This window comes from Saccostrea cucullata, unplaced genomic scaffold (genome assembly GCF_032062105.1).
Source record: "Saccostrea cucullata isolate Sc308-1 unplaced genomic scaffold, CSIRO_AGI_Scuc_v1 ctg2118, whole genome shotgun sequence".
NCBI lineage: Eukaryota > Metazoa > Mollusca > Bivalvia > Ostreida > Ostreidae > Saccostrea > Saccostrea cuccullata.
This window is the reverse complement of record NW_026939567.1, coordinates 16,116-38,485: the sequence shown is the minus strand read 5'-3', so window position 1 is coordinate 38,485 and position 22,370 is coordinate 16,116. Positions and strand designations below refer to the sequence as shown.

Sequence of the window (22,370 nt, the reverse complement as noted above, 5' to 3'; positions counted from 1 at the left end):
ACAAGTTGGACATATGTACCAACTTTTTGAATGTAATGCATGTAATTACAATTTGTTTTTCATGCACCGCACCGCACATTTTTTAACATTTTCAAATTAAAAGCTAAGCATCCTCATTGCAAAGACCCATTTGAAAATAACTTCTATCGCCACAGAAAAGAGACCCACCGTAAACACATATATTAAGGACATTTTCTGTCTTTTTTCTTGAGTTTTAAAGATACGAACAAGTTATTAAGACTTGTTCCATGAAAATTTGAATATAATCATGGTAATAAACGCATCTATCCACAGCCGATATGCACATGCCAACCACATGCTCAGTGGAATAATATGATCGAGGAAACTCGAGCGATAAACAGAACAGTTTTTCCCGATTTGCTGGAGTGGGGTTAAAATCGCGTTTTTTTTCACAGATCAGACGATGCGATGCAACAAATAAAAGTAATAAATTATATAACCTAAGGATGTTTACTTATAAATTTCTTGTCTTGATGTTGTTATGGTCGCATTTATTCTAATATCAATGTTATTTGAACTCTGTGTGACAGAGGAATGGCGGACGTAATGAACACATGGCCTCTGGAAGACCCCCATATGAAAAATCAAATTTTCTAGAATTATGGATAATGACAAGAAAAAAGCGAAACAAATGGTTGTAGCCATATTATCAAGGTACCGAACTGACATCATTTTCAATACATTCTTCATCTCATGAATGCTGTACCTGCGCAATTCTAACATGATTAATTTCCTTCTAATTAAAACAAAATAAACTTAATTGTTTACTAATTAATTTTGGTCTCTAACAGTAGGTAATGAGTGCATTAGCATTTTGAGTAACTTCGGACTAGTTTGGTAGTGTATTAAGCGCATTCTTCGTATTTCTTATTTTACACCAGACTAGATCCAATATGGTTTGTACATCCCCCTTAAGTCAGTCAAAATAAATCTATTTAATATTATTTTATTTGACAGTAAAATTTATTTAGAATTAAATAGTTGTTAAATCAATCTGTGACACATCACCGCATATCTTCTGTATATCTGCTTGAATTAATTAAATGTTTTAATTATCTTTTATTCATTTAATATCAATATTTAGACTTTTTTGATTTTATTATTTTTATAATTTTGATCATCTGGGACCCGTTTTACAAAAGGACTTACGACTTGAGACCAAATTTAATTCTTCATATAACTTTTTAGTTATCTATCTATCGAAAAATATTTTTAACTTTTTTAAATTAATTTGGTAAGATACTTTTACACAACAGTGCGACATTTAACTCCGGACACGACATAGTCCGGACTTTTTACTACCATTTCCAATTGCGATATCAAAAAAACATTAATATTACTTGGTGGGATTTTCTAGCAGTAGCACATAATCTCATGTTGAACTCACAAGCTTATCTAGTTTAAGAAATATTAAGTCCCAAATATCAAAATCCCATGGGAGAATGGTGGGATTTTCAGTCCCACCAATTATCCCACCATTATCCCATGGGAGAAAAAATCTCAGATGGGAGAAAAAATCTCAGATGGGAGAAAAAATCTCAGATGGGATTTTTTCTCCCATCTGAGATTTTTTCTCCCATGAAATTGTAATCATGGGATAAATCCCACGAACACTCATCAGTGGGATATTTTCTCCCACATACTGTCATGCATAGGATTTATCCCATTAAGTCCACTGTATGGGATATTTTCTCCCATCAATACTTGAATGTGGGATAAATAAGCCTTGCCAATGAAAAATATTACATAAATCCCCCTATTTATTATATTAATAAATCATGTATGCTACAGATATTTCTGCCAGTATTTAAGAATGATACCCACAAATAACACACTTTAACTTATTAAGGGAGGGTCAGTGATTCTTTTTGATTTTGACAAACTTGCTGAGTTCAACATATAGGATGACCACTATTATAGTAATCACTTTAAGATAATCATTAGCCTAACAAACCACACAATATAATTTTATTCCAATAAGCCTTAACGTTGCAGTTTGTATTTGTATTTTGTTTTCATAAGTTCATACCATTCATAACTGTTTTGCATCTCTGTTTATGATCAAGAAAATAAAAGACTCTTAGTACTAGTAAATGATAAGGAAAATGGAGAGTACAGGAAGTTTCAACTATGCTCTACCAGATTTCATCCGCTGCATGAAAATCAGTTTACTATTTCTTTATCTTTAATTATTACTAATATACAATTACATGTTGCAGCAGTTTGAATTTCCTCTGGTCTAGATTTCATTTATCTTTGTGCCCAGTCCAGCAAGTTTGTTTTTCCCCCTAAGCGCTGTTTCAAATTAAGAAAAGTAAAATCATAAAACAGATGCTTTTTTTTGGTTACTGTCACAATGATAACAGCAATAACATACGCCATACGGTTAATCATTCCCAGTTAATGCTGCAACTGTCCTGACCACAACCACAGGTCTTCATTTTTTAGAATTTCGAACCCGATCGAATTTTAAAAAATATTCAAGTATTCAAATGATGCTAAGTAAATTCAGGACAGGGTTTATATATATATGTATATATATATATATATATATATATATATATATATATATATATATATATATATATATATATATATATATATATATATATATATATATATATATATATATATTCTTTAAGTGTCAATATAAGTATAGTACTGTTGAAGTAAACAATAATGAATAAAACATGTTTTAATTGTGTAAACAGTGTATTTTTGCTTGCTAAAGGGGAAATTACATTTCTTCTAGCATGTAAATATGTCATAAGAAATTGAAAATATTGTGCTGAAGAATACTTATAAAAATCCTAAATGCTCAACTCTGGCCTAAAAAGAATGGACTTTGTGTAAAACAATTTCTAGTCATTTTTAACTACAGAACCCGATAAAATTTAATGTATGCTTTATTATTTTTTTGTTGTTGTAACGTTGCAGTTTTGTGTATTGAGCATTCAATTTTTTAATCTTGTAAATCTGTTTCTTTTTTCAAATTTAAATAATGATTGATTGCCTTTTCCTTACTTATGATGAAAAATTTGAGTTTGACACTAGGTACAGTCTGTGCTAAAGAACTCTTTCCTATATAGTCATAGACGTCCAGCTTTAATTTGACTTTGTAATAAACAATATACCAAGGGTACTCCAAAAAATAACATTTTACTCCATAGAATTGGAACTGGGGGAATTAGCCCTGTTACTTTACTTGCAAAGATAGTCATTATATAGGCATGATAATTGGGGGGTTACCTTATTGTGTTGGTTTAACCTAGCTTCCCCCTTTCAAACTGCTTCTGACTCTAGAAAACTTTATGTAATAAGGCAAAAAAATTAATTTCTTGGTTCTCAGGCCCTCCCTCATCTCTTCCAAGGGTGCCTCATTGACCCTGTTTACTGCTAAATCAATAAAATATAGACACCAAATCACCTCCCTTATCAGTTTTTAAGGTTTTGTACAATGTATAGGGCTGCCTCATCATAATTTGGGGGCAATAAAAAAGAAAAAAAAAAATGCCTCCCTCCCTCATCATATTTCTTGAAAAAGGGCCTGAGAACCAAGAAATTAACTTTGCATGGCCTAAGCAATTTAAACATCTATATTCCCTCGCTATTTGGAGGTTTTGATGGCAAACTTTTTTTACGGATTGTTCCTAAAAAAATCAAACACACAAGTATTTCTGACATTGAATTTTAATATTTTTGATATCATACAATATATAATTGATTTCACATCACCACAGAGAACATTGACAAAAACACATGCAAATTTTTTTTAACAAAAGTCTTAAATACCAAAACAAAAATCATTATGTGGCACATGTTTTCATGGTAGCAACAATAAAATTCAACTATACAAAATGATAAGTTTGAAAATAAAACATTCATGTCATCTACAATAAAAAATCTTAATATTTAATGAAATAAAAAGACAAAAAATAAGTTAAGATCTACAACAGTCTTGCCTTTTAATGATTAGGGCTCTATGAACCATATCGCTCATCTTGGTCTAGCTCAGAAAAAAAAAAAAAAATCAAAGCAGTGTTGAGAAGTTAACATATATGTGATGTTGTCACTCTCACCACCAGGACTAAGGCACAGGGAAGGGAATACTGACTTGAACAAAAATAAATTTCCATATAAACATAACTAACCATGGCTTATTTTTAGTACAACCAATTTTACTATTCATTATGTGAAAGGGAAACAAATGGACTTTTTACATCAAATCTTTCTTTCCAGCTTTTGTTAATATTTTGTCAACAATGACAAATCTAAGAATTAAAATAAAGGAAGTTCATGCATAAAATGAAATAGTCATCTCATGGCTACACTTGCTCTTCACCTTGCTCTTCACCTTCTTCTCTTCACAACTCTGACCTACAAATAAAAAAAAACAAATAAATAAAATGAAGATGTTAACTTTCATTCAGCTCTACATGAACCTATTAAAATTGGTTTCTTTTCATTTTCTGCCATGAAGCCTGTAGCATTTGCCTACAGAAAATATGTGATGTAATCCAGATAATTGTGCAAGTTATTTTCTCTTTCCTAAATTTTAATAAGAATTTTTACAAAATTAATAATTACCTTGCAACGATATTTAAATGCTGGATGTAAGAACTGATTTATTCTTATACTCTAACTACATAACAAAACCTAAAAAAAAAAAAAACACAAATAACAAACCTGAGACTGTTTCCTGAGATTTGAAATATGATTGTCCAGGACCTCCATAGCAGGCAGTGAGACAGGATTCTCGTGGACTCTCAAGTGAGGCTCGAAGGAGCTGACCTTTGGGATCCTTGGCATTGGAAATCTTCTCTCCCTCTCAAGATGTTCCCGCCACCAGCTCACATGGCCATCGCTCAGCTTTCCACCATCTCTCCATTTCCTCAGATCTTCCTCCATGGCAGCAAACACCCTCTCCCCTTTGTCTGTCACTTGCTGAATGGGATCTGGTTCCCCATCAAATGCCTTGGCTAGGTCAGTGACTGCTATGGAGTGGTAGCTGTTGGACTTCAGTGGCCACTCCTTATAGGACATCACGACATCATCTCCGACCTTCGTGAACCTAAAGCTGTGGGGAGTGCTGTGGCCATTCAGATGGACAGGTGCCTGAATACCCAGCTGCCTGTAATCCCAAAGATTTTCAAGGTGGTGAACTGTTGGGGTTGGACTGTATGCCTCCTGCACCAATTGCTGTAGTCTTGCAAGAGTTGGCACTGCCATCCCAGATAAATGGACCGACAATCTTGAAAACATCTGGTCGACATCTTCATGGGTATGGCCCACCATGAGAAAAGACAACTTGACCTGAAAGAGTGAATGAAAATTAAGACAGATATACATATTTAGATAGAACCCTAAACATTCATTTTTTTTCTTATTTAAATACACAATGACAACACTTTATTCTCATGCAAACATAAGGTGTACTTTGAGCAAAATATTTAACTCCCCTAAAAAACAATTTTACTTGACTGTAGATGCAATTAAATGTTTACATATTTAATCAGAATCAAAAGCTTATCGATTACTTATTAAGTCTTTGACTTAAAAATTTCAGACTCCTTAAACATACGTTACCCTGACCCCCCCCCCCCCCCCCCTTTCACAATGTTACACCTCTGTTTACATTTAAAAAATGTTTACTAGAAATTTGCGTTCTATATAATAACTTTACAGTAAAATAATTTTTATCATAACCTGTAATAAAATGAAATTAAAAGATATAACTGTTTTATAAACATGATAAACTAGTTTCTTACCTTCTTAAATATTCCTCTTCTTACAAGGTTTGCCAGGAGTCCCATTAAGATGTAATTCTTGTTGTCCTTGGCAGAGTTGTCAGCCTGAAGGTACAACGTTGGTGGAAGTGACTTGTTCTGAAATCAGACATAATTTGTCAGTGCAATTTATTCTTTTGGTGACAGAGGAAAATATAATGTTAATATTTATTGTAGGAAAATGAATATTTTTATTTGACTTATCATTATAAACTAATCAAATCCAACTACTTTTAACTAATTATTTCCAGTTTCAGAACTGTAAAGCTCATCAGAGCCAGATCACATTTCTTTGGGTAATGTGTTTTCTTTTCACTTACCGTAGAAACATCTTCAAGAACCTTCAGCAAGCAGTTGATCGTAATGTTGCTGTCACAAGCAAACTTGTCTGTCCATGTGAAGACACTTGCTGCTTTCTGTCCGTGAGCAAGGACACCAGTCACGTGGTGATGTATCCTTGTCAGGGTGGCATCTCCCTGCACAAAAAGAATAATAATTAGTGTCATTTTTGCATGGGTTTTCACTAATTTGTTTTTTTTTTTAATGTATTCAGTTGTAATTTTTTTGATAGCTTTATTTTATGGATACTCATCAAGGAAGATAAAATAATTATTTTTCCCAATCCTTTCCCCCACTGAGCTCGAAACAAATAACATCTTTATTTGGAGATGGAAAGAATAGGACTTAGCTTACCTTATGGTATGTGGGGAATCTTGGGAGAGTAGTCTTGGCTTGGTCCATGTTGTCAATGATCATTGACAAATATTTGTCTGGCTGGTCCAATGCCTTCTTACAGTGCTTATAATATTTCTCTCGTGCAATCCTACAAACATAATAATTTATTATTTCATACTGTTACTGGACAATCTCTATGTTATCATGGAATATTGGTTTTGTGGGATGCATTATTTCAATAAGACTTTCATATCATGATATGTGCAGTATCCAATACATTAAATTATTGAAACTTAAAATAGAAAAATTACACTTCACTTTCTAATAATTTAATTTTGTATATGGTCAAAACGAAAAAAATTTTTGTTTCAAACATCTGTTTCAAAAAGAAAATGGTTCAAGTCATTTTTAGAATTTCAAGTAAGTTGTACCTGGCCACTAGTAAATGTGCCCTTTTCTGGTCTTCGACCTTGAGGAGCTGCTCCTTTGTCAGTCGCTGAGACTTCAACTGACGGATCATCGCACATTCTCTGCACTCGGTGAAGGTGGTTTTCTGAAAAAAGATGATATTCATAAGTAAATCTTACCCTAAAACTATATATATAAATAACTAAAGTATTCTTTGTCTGGTGATTATCAAACATACATTTTTTCTATCATTTTTGTAAATTAAATTTCTGAAATCTTAATTTTTTAATAACCTTTACTATTTTTCCCTACATAAATATTAGGTTGTTGAATGTGAAATTTCCCCAGTATTCACTGTGAATGGACTAATCCCCATGCATTAGTCAAACAACTAAAACCTGCTTCAGAAGCTAATTTTGGGTTATCAGATCTAGGTTATACTTTACTATTGCAATAATATGTTGATGGACCAGTACCCATGTGTTATGGTCAAAATAGCTAATTCCTGCTCTGAAAGCAAATCCCGTGTTATCCATATCCTCTATTCTAAGTTTCCTTTTGCATTGATATAATATTAAATAAAACAGTTAGCAAGATCCCCCCCCTTGTTTTGAACATGGCTGCTTCTCAGGAAATAGTCCTGGCCTTAGTGAACTGAAATCTTTCTTACTCCCTCAATGTTAATTGTATAATATTATCTCAGGAGTATTTTTTAAAATCACTACATATGTACACCAAAATGTTGAAGGAAGTTACCTCTGAAGCTCTCATGTCTGGAAATCTCTCCTTCCAGACCCTCTGAAAATGCCGAAAACAGTATGGATCAGAGTGGCTGGCAACATACTCCTCGTATGTGTTCTTCTGGGTCAGGCAAGTGGGAAGGGTGACCTTTGGTTTGTCTGGGAGCTTCTCTCCTTGCTTCTCCCCTAAACTTCCCAAGTAGTTTGCCAACTCGGAGTACCGTCGGTGGCCATACTTCATCCCTTTTCTACCATCTGATGGGGGTGAGGGCAATTTCTTCTGTTCAAAATACCTAAAGAAAAAAATTAACGTTAAGTTTTCATGATCTCCAACTTAATTTATGCAAGCAGGTAAAACAATAAAATCAAAGTGATTTTGGTTTATTATCTCAAACCTTAATACAAGGTATTTCAAATTCCAGGGATATGAGTTTCGTTTCCCCATAAACAAACAGGTGGGAAAGTTATATATATATATATATATATATATATATATATATATATATATATATATATTATATATATATATATTGGATAATGCATCATCGATATAATATTTTATCATAACTACATGATTGTCAGGATAACTCTTTAACTCAATATATGATAAGGCGCATTTTAAAAAAAAAACTGAACAAATTATTAAAAAAATCATTGAATTTAAGCAAGAGATGAGGATAGCAAATAAATACACAAGTACATGCACCCAATCACTACATATTGGAATTCCAAACTGACACTGATTTTTTCTATTATTATATCTTGAATCCACTAATATTCAATAAAAGGTTTGTACCACCAAGAAAACCTTTTACTCTTACTTATTACAAAGACTTAAATGGTTCCTTATTCGTGTAGACCCTTTTCCTATGATATGTTTTGCCTAGGAGTTATTCCCCTTAGCCGCCATGTTGAAGGGCGTCATTCACAGATCCCAAATCAATCATCAAGTTCATTTTGTCATACTGATTACTAACAGACGTAAAGATAAAACTATTTTTCTTATGAATATAAGTTTGTTTAAGCCTCTATTAATTCATAATTTTAAGATTGTAAATATTTTTCCCATATATACTTCTTGCATGCACCATGTTTAAAATTGATTGCTCAAAGAGGAAAATTCACTGCTTTGTCCTACAAGATGGCAGCTAAGGGAATTAACTCCTAGGAAAAATATCTCAAAGGAAAGGGGTCTATTCAAGTATGACATAATTCAAAAATGTTCAAAGTAGATCTGGTACATATATTGTATTGGTGAGCTTAATAAATCAATCAAAAGCATAAATGCTAAACATTTTTATTTTTCCATAACATGAAATGAATCTTAAAAGATTAGCAAGCATCACATCATTTTATTTATGCATGTTTGTTATGAACAACCTGTACCGCCTTTCTGCTGATATGGATACCTTTCACGCCACTATTGTAGGAGGGTTACAATCTCGAAACTTGCATATTAATGTGGAGTCTAACTGTATTGTTATAAAGACGATAAAATATTTACCTTGATCTGGATACTCCATGAACCAAGCGCCAGCATTCAGTACACACGAACCGTCCAGCCAGAACACACATTTCTGAAGATACAGCAATGCGATGATTCACGATCTCCCTGTTTTGTTCTGCAATCACCAAGTTCCAAAACTTTTCCCTCAATCCACAACACACATCTAATGGAATGTTCTCAATACACCTGGATGGACAACACGGCGTCTGTATATCCCTCTCTACTTTCTCTCTGCTGGTGTTTTCAATGCATCTTTTACCAAAAGAATTGCGTCGACTGGTGACATCCACTGGAAAACATAAATATACAACTGATAAATAATGAAATACAAGATCATATTTAAGCCTGTTGAAATATTAACTTTAAAAAAATTAAAAAAGCCCAATCTAATTTGAAATTAAAAAAAAACAGATTGCCATTTTTTTTTTTTTTTTTTGGTGAATTTTAGATGTACATGTATGTTTATATAAACCATGCTGAGAAAAATTAGATCAAAATTTTGTTTCACTTAAAATTTTAATAAAATAAGATAAAACTCTGCTCAGAAATTAACAATTTATCTCTTTCTGTTACAAGGTTCTTTAAAATTGTAATGGGGGAGGGGGGGGGGCAATCATCCTCTACTACTACTCCTGGACCCCTGTCTCTCACTCTATCTAGGGGTTTCTTATCTCCTGTTGCAAGGCTTGCGTTACACAGCTCAACCTGAGCACAGGAGGGCTAGTATGGCACAGTGGTTCAAAACTCAATATTGTATAATCCCTATTAACCACCCCGGGTGCTTAGAAAATTGCGAAAAGGGGGTGGTTATTTTGGTATTGTCTCTTTCTAAAATTTGTTATATTTTAATTTCAAAAAATCTTTTGAAAAAAAAAATAAATTCAAAGAAACACTAAAATATGTCTAACTTTACAGTGATTTAAGTGAAGATAATCCATAAATATTATGCTGAATGATACATTTTCCACCAAGAAATTGGATTATAGAAAGTTTCATTTTCACTTTATTCAAAACTTTTGATACGATTCTAGATGATTTTAATCAATGTATAGGGGGCCCTTATATTTCCTGACCATAAAAAAGACCTAGAGGGGCGCTTATAGGGGCAGGGGCATTTAATAGGGATTATAAGGTACTACTCTTTAATCTTATTTCACAACACACTAAATTATCTCCCCTTAATCAATAAACTCGGATAATACACCACTGACCAAAACCTATACCTCCAATTATTAACCCGCGCTCTCTAAGTTACACTAAATTTATTAATTAACGAAATCTCTGTTTTTCTTCTCTATTTGTCAAGCTCTTTACAACCTAGACCTAAGGAAGTCACTAAAATTCTTGAATACTCATTTATCTCATTACTCTGTTCTTAATCTCTTGTATATCCCACAATTTCCATCTTGTTGGAAAATCACTGTGATAAAATCTTGTAAATCTCTGTACTTTTTGAAATGAGACAAAATACAGTTTTACCAATTTATTACAAGAATTGTCTTTTAAATGAACAATCAATAAATTTGAAGCTCTGCTAATGCAGCCTGTCTATGTCACCTATTAGTCCTAACTTATCTGTCTAAAACCAACCTCAATGCAACTCACAGAACTCGATTCTTATTCTCAAAGCTTCCACCCAGACCTCCTGGATGAAAGTAAAAACCAATAACTGAAACTTAATCCCTTAACCTAATTAATTCCTAACAAATTTGAAATACCAGTAATTCCTTCAAATTTCCTAAGTCTGAAATTGAATTAGCAAAATTTAGAAGTACACAAATTTCCTTAGCTAAATGTGTAAATTACCTTAAAGTCATATATGGCGTATGTACAATGAAAATTATTAGACTAAAATTATAAGAACTTATTATTTGTATGATTACTTTATATAAAGATAGAACTTTTTCGTAAATTACAAAATCTAAGTCAGTTGCGTTAAAAAGATATCACAATTTAATTTGGATTCTCGGAATTTTCTCCGGCTCGGAAGAAAATACAAAAGATTTAAATAACACATTATAGAGAAGATAAAATTGTATTGTTAGGTGAAACGAGGTGTTCTCCGTGTTCAGAATTGTATGAAAAGCTTTAATTTAAATTTTATTAACTTTATTTCTTTACTTAATTTTGTATTTTTCAAAAATATATTTTTTTTATCAGTTACGCCATATGGGCTTTAACAATTTCAAGTATATCTAAAATTTAATAACAATTTACCAAAAATTCAATCAACCAGTAAATTTAAACCAAGTCCAATATTCTCAGTTAAAAATCACCAAAACCTGACCAAAACTTCCTATAAAATTCCACAAATATTCCAAAACTTCCTAAAAATCCTTAAAATAACTCTGGCTCTTCTTAAAATAAAACTAAAAAGTCATTATTAAACCTAAATTCAAAACGCCCAACCCATACTAACTCCTTACCCCTAACACACGTCCTCTCTAAAGAAACCAACCTAGCAGAAGAACAAAATTTCCTTGAATCTCTCTTTTTTTATACAATAATATGACGTAAGCAGCTAAGTCTATAGAAAGTCTAATAACAACATACAAGACAACTACTCTGAATGAAAAAAATATCCAAATACATTCTTAGATTAGAATAAGAAGATTAATCTCCATTTAAATCGACAAATAACACAATTAACTCCAAAAATCCTAAAACTATCGTAACTTTTACGATCGGGCTCGATCTACACAATTTACGACCGCCAAGATCGTAAACAAATCGACCACTACTGGCACTAGTAGCTGTACCAGTCTATAAACTGCCGATAATCAACTGAAAAGAAGTCCAGCTTCAAGAAAACATGATTTCATCCATAAATCTACGGTTCATCTGCTAAAGAAGACCAATCAAAGTCCCTCAAACATGAAGTAAACTAAAATGATACCACAACTTTACTACTGCTATGATCAGCTGATTTCTACGTAACTCAAAACATGTGCATAAACTATTTCAACTCATGTCAATCACTTAAACTTGTCGATAATCACCTATCAACTACATGCAAAGCATTAATCAGTACATATTTCTGAAATGTCAAATAATTATATCACAAATACAAGATCGATCATCTTAACTGTCCTACAATCTGACAATGTCAACAATAATCAGGTTCAATGAATAACTCTGTATAAAACTAATCTGTCAAATCTCTGGACTGCTACAATATTTAAACATGTAATTACAATTTTATTTATATAAGCACAAGAATAGTCCAATCCACACTTTGCAGAAGTTGTTTCCTTTTTCGGGGTCAACCAAAAGGTCAAAAGGGAAAGAAACCCGATTTTTCCTCTTTATGCTACCAAATATTTGGATGTGCTGTGAAAAATTCATAGTGTTTAATTTTTTCTTCAATGTGTGGGTATAGCCCCATCTAAGGGCAATCAGTACACAAAAGGACTGGGAGAGTTTTTTAAAGAAAAAAATGACGAAGTTACACACCTGAAAACTACAAAGGCTACTGTATGGATTGTATGGGTTTATCCCCTAGATGGCGGCCAAGGGACAAAACTTTTGAAAAGTGTGGATTTGTCTATTGATAAAAATGCCATAATTTGAAAGCTTTCAACATAAAAAAATTCCAGACCTAGCCGGTATGCAAGAAGATTAAAATATTTTAAGCACAATTTCACATCATTTTAACTGTGAACCATTACACATTGTATTCAATTAAAATGGTTATCATGAGGGTACTCCACTCCTGTTATGTACATCTGACACATTACGCTTAACAATGGAAAACATAATATATGCACCTACCAAGTAGATTGGACCTAATTAAGATGCAGTAAAAAGATGCATAGTGCTTTACCAAGTTGAAAAATGTTATGCTAGTAGTTTACACTTGATAATATTTATTTGAAGTTGGGTAAATCAACCAGAAATATTGGCTTTGAAGAGCTATTGATAGTATTATTTGTAGGGCTGTATCAATATATCGATATATCGATACGTATCAATATTCAAGAAAAATATCGTATGAGGCGAAATAGACACGGCTTGGGCTAGGCTAAGGCAAGGAATCTGCCTGGGTTTTAAAAAAGTTGTCAGGGTTCTGCATGTCCAAGACATGGACTTGGTGTATGAAAGTGAGGAATCCTCAGTCTATCAAACCTGTGTGAGGCACCAAATCTGTGTCCCTGGGAGACGATTTTTAACTCAAGCGTGTTTTGCTTCATACTATTTATTCCTGTCTCATGGCTCATGGCTTTTTACTGAGCATGCTCAATCATAACTTACTTTTTTTGAATATTGAATTGGAGAGTATGATATATCTGTATACCAAATTTTATTTCAGTATTTTAAATGGTTGCGAAGAAAATGAACAGAAACTGCAGATAATTGAAATTTTTCTAAGTCCAAGGGACATAACGCTGCCAAAAGCAGTGTGATCTTAAACAAAACAGAACTTAACCTAGATATTTATGTGATATATCTGTATACCAAATTTCATTTCAGTACATTAAACGGTTGCGAAGAAAATGAACGGAAACTAAGTTGACCGACAGACAGGCAGCAGCAAAGCAATATGCCCTCCCTTCTTCGAAGAGGGGCATAAATATTGACCGATGATTCAGACAGGCAGCAGCAAAGCAATATGCATGAATTTTAATTACTTTGCTTACTTTTTTAAAGAAAAATGATGAGGTTTTCCCTTCTTCTTAGATATTTAGTACAAGATTAAATTGATACAGGGCGGGGTTAGGGTGAGAGTGATAGCACATCATTGAACAAAAGCACTTTAAAGCATGCAATTGCATATTTCTTAAAATATCAAACATATATCAATCTTACATGATTCATAAAGCGTAATTGGTTAATTTTAGCGAATTAAATTGATAAAAATTCATGTCTATACAAATTTTACATTATTTCATCATGTTTTTATACTTTTCATTCATTTGTCACATATTAGCAGTATGTATTGCATGTATCATTTAAGGACATTGGCATGTGAGGGTTTTCTATTAGAGGAAAGAATTTTAATATTTTTTTCACTTATTAAGTTTTAGGCCATATGCAACACACATACCTACTGATAAAATTTCAAGATATTCTTTATTTAAAATTATAGTGACAACAGTTGATAGTAGACAAAAATCAGCATGCATTACCAGGGATATTTAAAATACAATATGAAAAAGATAAAGATAAAAAAAATAAAGAATGATGACTCTTGGATATTTTCTTGCATATATAATAATTTTTTTTAATGTTCAGGTTTAGTTATGAACATGAGAATATTTTTTTTTAAATATGTGTAAGGTAAATGTATGACATTGTTCTAAAATTTACTTGATGCCTAAAATTATAATTCCTATCATAAAACAGAAGAAAAATATGTAAAAAAAAAAAAAAAAAATTTGTATACTTAACTTTATTTTAAATGTTTCTATTGTCCAACATGTGTTTTAGAAGAAGTGAACATTAAACCATACCTAGATATTAAAATACACCAATCAGTTCTACCAAAAATTTGGACTCTTCAACTCCATTGAAAAGGACCATGAAGTTCAAACTACATTCAATTTAACAGACATAATGTGATCAGAAAAGCTCAGTTTAGCTTTCAGCTCAGGGGAGCTAAAAAATGGAGGGGTCAGATCGACACTGCAGGTCTGTTTCCATTTAAAACTTAATTTTCTACCCATCTTGACCTTGGATTTTGTTAAATATTGTACCTCATGTAAATTCAATAGAAAATAAAACAAATTTGTCTCACCATTGGACATGTTGGAATTCTGCAGTTGATTGGTCACATCTTGAAGAGGTCTCTGCCAGGAGTCAAACTCCTCTAGTGTCAGTTCCCTCTTTCTCTTCATTTGAAAACTGTGAAAAAAATAATAATTAGTATCAATCACTATTGATACACATTTGCAGCAAATAAAAATACTTATTAAAATAGAATAGAGCTGCACTGGGGTATCACTTTACCTAACCTCAGTGTCTGTTAGCTAGTCAGTCTGTCTGGCACACCTTATATCTCAAAAATTGTAAGAGGTATGGACTTGATATTTTGCACATATATTACTTGGCACCTGGATGCATGGCTTGTGTATTTTACCATGATTATTGATCTAGTGACCCTTGATCTTTAACCTACTTATCAAAATATATCAAAGTGTCATTTATATATACAGTATAATTTCTATAATTAAGAGGTATCAGACTACATGCTATTTAGCAAATGCACTAAAAATTTTACACAATACATTGCAAGAAATACTAGCATTACAATTCATTGACCCTTGAACTTTGACTTAATTTGCAAATATATTCCAGACAGTGTCATTCAATTATATTATATATATCCTGATTTTAATAATTACTAGGATTAACATGTTTATGAGCTCATAATTATGTATTAATTTGCCCTAACATAACAATCACAAACTATAGGGCCACAAAATTCACAATTTTGGATGAAACGCTCTTGCTCATCATAAGTACATTGTATATACCTACTTACTTTGTTTAATACCCTCGAGCAAAGAAGATTTTTAAAGAATTCATGCATTTTCACTAAATAATCAAAAGAGTTCCCTCCTTACACCAAAACCCCTGACCTGAGGGGCCATATGACATTCACAAGTTTGGATGAGGCATCCTCATCATAACAATGCAAATAGTTTATTGGTTTAATACCCAGGAGCAGAGAAGAAGATTTGTGAAGAATTAATGCATTTTCACTATATAAAATCAATAGAGCCCCACCCTATCACCAAAACCCCTGACCCTGGGGCCATAAAATTAGTTATGGACACACACCCCTTTCCCTTTCGATTTACATACGATTCTCACAAGACAGAATTTGTAAATAAATATTTCTCAAAAAATAATAATAATAATAATCATGAAGCATAAGTTTATGTCCTTTCTGACTAGTTTCATTGAAGAATTTGACAAGTTCATACGATGAAATTAAATTACCTTTAATTTTATGAATTATATCTTATATATAGAGCTCTAGATATCCGATTATGCCCTCCATGCAAATTTTATACAGTGTATCATAGTGATGTACGTATCAACACTTTCTGAGACTATTCTTTCGCTTTAAAAAAGTTATTTGTTAAACCATCTGTACACTATAAATCTTATGCAGTGGGATTTTCAGTTGATAAAATAAGCGTCTTTCTTTGCTAATACAGTAGTGTACAGATAGAATCATAAAAAGAATGGGCATATATGCCTTGTTCTGTACATGTGCAAGTAGCAGCGAGATCAATTTATTAAATAAACAACTTCTACCACATGTTATACATGCATGACCAGTCAGCATAAAAAAATAGAATAAGAATGGAAGTTTCTTTTTCCATAAATGCCGTCTTGCTTTGGTATACAATGTCATGTCAACCACGTGTAAAAGTTCTACTTTCGTTTTGAGATTCGGGTCAATTATTGGTACATACTATACAGGTTGGGCGCTTTGAATGTACATGTAGCACAGAAATGGGGGGTGGGGGGATGAAATCCTGTTAATGGCGAAAAGTTGATTCTTTAATTTTATGTTTTATAAATCATACATGTTTTAATTGTTTAGTTAATATTTTTATACACGTGTACATAAAATTTATTTAGAGAATCAATGAATGATACAAAATTCAAAAGTACAATAAACAACGTCATTCAAAATTCATTTTGATTTTTGTTTCTGATTCAGTGTTGTCGAGTTTCCTTGTTTCTTGCTATCACTTAACCAGTTCTAATTCTTTTGAATTTATATTTACATTTTGCAATTTTTTTTATTATAAATATAAGATGAAGTCAAATGTTCCCTATCAATTAATTCTCGTGTCCGTTTCACGGGCGCGAGACTATCATTAACAGAAAACACCGGTCCCCGGAGTATTCTTTTTAGATTTATCTGAAGAAATGTGCGTAAAATTAAATAAATGTCTGAGCTTAGATAGATAGGCTATACAAATTTAAAAAATAATTATGAAATCTGCACAATGTTCATAAATTGAAACTTCTTTTTTTTTTTGTCTTTTAGTACTGCACTGTCCTATTTTGCTATTTTACTAAATATTTTTTCGTCAAAATTAAAATTACAGAATATATCTTTTTCAAAAACTAGTGAAGATTATTTCTTCTCAAAGTAGCAAGTACAGTGTAGGTAGGTAGGTAGTTTGTTTATTGTGTACACCGGTAGCCGCAGACGAAGAACAATAGGTGATTAGTGCCCATTGTTACGCTGACCACTACAATTCACATAGAATATACAAGTTGTACCCATCTTCAACCCCGGGGCAGGAGTACACAACACAGCCAAATCACAGGTTGATCACACACAATGAAAATCAATTTGATCGTCTGATCATTAACTTTTATTATCAAAATAATAGATAACACTACGTCTTATGTTTTATTTCTAATTTCATGAAATTAAATTTAAAAAGAATAATGAATAAAAATGTTTTGTGTCATGAAATTTAATAAATCTTCTTTATCAAAATTTTATGTTAATCTGCACTTACATGTATACCGGCACTTATTTTGGGCCGGTCTACACACATCTACATTACGTGCAAAAATGAATAAATAGATCAATGAATAAAACTAAAAATAATTGAAGAGAAAGTTTTGCCTTCAGATTGAACATAATCATGATAATTATTCGCCCGTTTTTATCTCTAACTTACATAATTTTTAAAAAGTGTAAATTTTTCAATTTGAGTAAATTTAGAATAATTTACGATATAAAAAAAAAAAACAGAAAACTTAGCCCGTAAAATATAAAAAAATTCTTTTAGGAATTAAAATTCTATGAGAGGTTATCTTTAAAAAGCGAACGATGTCCTCTCTTGACCGAGTGAAAACAATACGTATTGATCAACCTTTTCTAACCTGCAAGAAACATATTTTATCCCGAATTTCTTCCCACCCACTAAGAATTATTTCTTATTATTGATTAATAAACATCACTGACTTCCACACCTATTTTAAAGTCTGAATAGATGAAGTTAACTTTTTATAAGATGGTCTTACGTTCTTTTTATTAATAACATTTAATTTTATAAATTATACCTTCCGTAAAATATACATTAATCCATTCATCTAGCTTACAGATAAATTAGAACCCCTGACCCAGGGGCCACGAATTTCACAATTTTTTTTGAGGACCCAATGCTGATTACAATCATTGGTAAATAATTTTAATTTATTTATTGCTCAGGATAAACACCCTATGGCATAAAACAAAATGTACAATAATATTTACATAAGAAATGAACGGTTGTACATATGATGGAAAAAAAGACATAATTATCAGGCGCGGAGCCAGAATTTTTATCCAGGGGGGGGGGGGGGTCCACCGCAGTCAAAAAAAAAAAAATCCAATCCCAGAAATTACTTGACAAGCCAAAAAAAAAAAAAAAAAAACAAAAAAACGTCAAAAACCTATTTCGTGTCTTTCACTTATCTTACCCACTTCACACATGTTCACGGTTACCAGGGGGGTCTGAGTTTTCCAGGGGGGATCCATGGTAACTGTTTTCTTGTTATAGTATATACATTTTTTAACCTGGTAAATTCCAGGGGGGTCCGGACCCCCCCGACCCCCCCTCTAGATCTGCGCATGATTATGATACTGTATGACAGGGATCTTATAACTGTCCTTTACAGATTTACAAATGTAATAGATACAATATGCATGTGAAGCTTACATATAAAATACATATAAAATATAGGCAGTTCCTTAATTCAAAAGCTTTTAAAATATATTTTCCAAGATTACATAGTTATTTGACATTATTAACACTAATGAGCTGTATAAATTTAAACACAGAGGGTTTACTCCAATAATATTTCTTTTGTGAATTTTTTTCTCATGTCTATGTATCAAGGACACATGAGTATAAAATGATATTCATCCTCTATATCTTAATGTGATTTACAAATTGGACAAAATCTTTGGTCTCTTGGGATTTTTTTGTGCCTACCAGTTTTCATTTAATAGGTTGTGCAAGGACAAACAAATTTTAGAAATATATCTCTTAAACATTTTTGGAATAGGCTTCACCAAGTAGTACTGTAGACAGAAGTTACTGAACAAGTGTTTATACATGTATATATACTACACTTTGATTCTTTATCCATATCACATAATAAATTCTGTACATAATTATCTTTCAATCTCTCTTGTATGATGTCATGTCAACAGTTTGACTGCTTGATGTCCAGGAGTAAAGAAGAAGATTTTTAAAGATTGCATTAATTTTAGTTTTGAACAAACTCAAATCCTTTCACTACATGAGGATGTTCCCTTATAATTTCATCTTTACTGGCACAGTGGTTCTTGAGAATATTTTTAAGAATCTATGTAAAACTTTGATTGGCCATCATGGCCCCGCCCTACCCCTTAGGTCATGATTTGAACAAACCTGAATCAATGCTACCTGAGGATGCTTCCATTATTCCATAAAAATATGTTCATTCATGTCTTTGCTATTTTTGAGAAGATGATATTTAAAGATTTATTTCCCTATATATATTTGTATGTAAAACTTTGATCGGCCATTGTGACCCAGCTCTACCACAGGGGTCATGATTTGAACAAACTAACTTCTACACTATATCTGAATCCCCTTCACCTGAGGATACTTTTTGGCAAGTTTGGTTTAAATTGGCCCTGTGGTTCTTGAGTAGAAGATGAATATGTAAAAAGTTTAAAATGACAACTCCAACGACAGCAACGACAGACAAATTTTGATCAGAAAAGCTCACTTAAGCCTTTGAGTCAGGTTAGCTAAAGAGGGCTACCTCCCCTGCTTCTATAGAACACAATGGGTTGACCCATTACTGGTCAGAATGTTCACCTGTTGCTGTATATTGGAGGTAGACAACCCCTGTATATTCGGGGTAGCCCTTGAACAGGGATATCTCCCTTGGGTGTGGTGAATACAATAGACTGGGCCATTACTGCTATGCACTATTCACCTACATGACACCTACATAGCCCTGTTAAGTGGGGGTAAACAATACCTTTGTTATTTCTGGGTACCTCTTAACAGGAATTTAACTCTTCAAAATAAGTTTGGAAACTACCAATGAATAATTTGCAAAATTAAAAATTCAATACAAAACAAGCAAACACTTTTTCCTGTTATCTTGAATGTCTCAACTGTTTCTAGGTGTAGTCTAGTTAATTTATAATGGGTAAAACATTTTTCTCATTTGCTGTATTCATTTTTTTCTTGTTTATTACTAATACAACTTTGGACAAAATATGAAAATGTCAATTTTACTCCTTATTGGCACATTTTAATCCTTTTTTCCCCATTTCAGTCGATTTTTTATATTCAAATAAAAATGTGGCCTACTTGATGCCTACTTTGAAACCATGGTACTTGTGGTACTTGTACTAACTTAGTCTGTAATTAAGGACAGGATGATGTAAACAAAAAATGGATGCCTGGATTGGTAAAAATTTTTTAATGTAATTTCATTGCATATTGATGCAAGCAATAAATGACTACAATATAAAGAAATTGTACACCGTCTGTGACATTCAAAATTCCACTTTCCTGAAATCATCCTTTAATTTATTCTATAGCATAAATATAATACGTCATTCAAGTTTTTTTTTAAATTCAAATTCTATTTTTTGCATTTTGAATATATTAAGATGATCTAAATAAGAACTATGAGGTGAATCTTATGCACTTTATTCACTTTATTATTTACATGACATAAGTTGTTATTTTCAATATTTTTTTTTACAAAATTTTGTAATAATCTGCCCTGAAGTTATTAGAATTTGTTTTACACATTTTATTATGTTGGTTTTATTGAATTCAATCAAATCTAATTATGTTTAAACCATTTGTATAGTATTTATACAACAATAGTGTTCAAATAATTAATCTAATAATCACCATCATCAGGATATAATTAAAAGAAGATATCAACATGATCAATATTTTATATTTCTAAACATAAGATTTAAGAACCGTGTTTATTTTAGTAATTGTTTCTTTAATACCAAAGATCTCACTGTAAAATTAAAATAGTTTGCAATATGTGTACAACAAAGGGAGGTGTAAATTGTGATGGGGGTAATGAGGAGATCTTGTTTAAAGAAGTGGGTAGGATGCCTCCTCTGAGCTTGATTCTTAAAAAAACATTAGGGCATGTTGTGTTGTTTTAACTGTAAATGAGGAGTCGCTAATAAAGCCCTGGTATTCTGTATTTAGTTGTAATCTAAATTATATGGATCTATAATTATTATTTTCTTTATAATTATAGTAAGAATTCATCTGTCTGTACTTATAACGTGTATCCTGATTTTTACCAAAAATATTTGTGAAACTTTATTAATACAATTTTTTAATTTATATTTGTAATAAAGGTTATCACATGCTGCACTAAATGAATTTACTGCAAAAATATATACTTTTTATAACATGAAAACTTAAAATTCTGTTTGACGATATTTTAATACAAATTTTGTGAGCATTCACTTACAGATTATGTTTCTGCCTAAGGCCAAAATAAAATATTGTAGTTTGTTTGGAATTGCCTCCCGCCTCATTGAAATGCCCTGAAAAAATTTAATTGACCAAAAGTAGGAAGAATTTTTTTTATTTAATCGATTTTTTTGCCAATTACATGTTTTTAGATGCGCCATACAAAACACTTGAATATAGTGTCAGATCTATGTTAAATTAGGGGGGGGGTGTTGATGGTACATACTTTTTTAAAAAGTCAGAAAATGTATTTACTGTTTACTGAGATTTTTATCAAAAATTTTAATTTTAAAAAAAGAATAATTTCCCTCCCTCCTGTTTCTGAAACCCTTCAGGCGGCAATTCCAAACACTGAAACAGAAAATTTTTTAAGGATGGCCTATTGTGCCCAAATTTACTTTTTCTCTAAATATTTCACTGAATACAACATTATTCAAATCCATTGTCAAATGGTCAATTTATATCTATTTTATTTATTTATTGTAGCAATCAATACTTAAATTAGGAAAATGTTAAGTTATCTTTCTTTAAAAGATTAGGCCTATCCTACATATTTAGTTTTTAATTATTTTGAAAAATATTCCTACCTAGTACTGGACTTCGAAGAACAATAACAGTTCGCTTCTTAATTTGAACATGCCGTCAAAGCGCTGCTGAAAGAACAATAACAGTTCGCTTCTTAAATCTTAAAAAAAGTGGGGAAATATTAAGTTAAAATAAATCCGTAATTAAAACGGAATTCTAATTAGGT

General features: G+C 31.9%; 1 protein-coding gene across 3 annotated transcripts in view; it reads right to left on the bottom strand.

The window, feature by feature from the left end:
• Positions 1-3,380: 3,380 nt before the first annotated feature.
• The window catches only part of LOC134253283 (uncharacterized), a 19,140-nt gene continuing 150 nt past the window's right edge, over positions 3,381-22,370 (bottom strand). The window contains exons 1-10 of one of the 3 annotated variants that reach the window (XM_062735799.1): positions 15,084-15,725; positions 14,872-14,978; positions 9,135-9,426; positions 7,647-7,923; positions 6,914-7,035; positions 6,501-6,630; positions 6,128-6,283; positions 5,790-5,906; positions 4,708-5,334; positions 3,381-4,398 (exon numbers count right to left, since the gene is read on the bottom strand). In XM_062735799.1, coding sequence (XP_062591783.1) covers positions 4,372-4,398; positions 4,708-5,334; positions 5,790-5,906; positions 6,128-6,283; positions 6,501-6,630; positions 6,914-7,035; positions 7,647-7,923; positions 9,135-9,426; positions 14,872-14,971 — 1,848 coding nt within the window. In that variant the 5' untranslated portion in view covers positions 14,972-14,978; positions 15,084-15,725 and the 3' untranslated portion in view covers positions 3,381-4,371. Of the gene's footprint in view, positions 4,399-4,707; positions 5,335-5,789; positions 5,907-6,127; positions 6,284-6,500; positions 6,631-6,913; positions 7,036-7,646; positions 7,924-9,134; positions 9,427-14,871; positions 15,052-15,083; positions 15,726-22,370 lie in introns of those variants that run through there. The other 2 variants (XM_062735798.1, XM_062735797.1) reach the window with 2 other exon arrangements.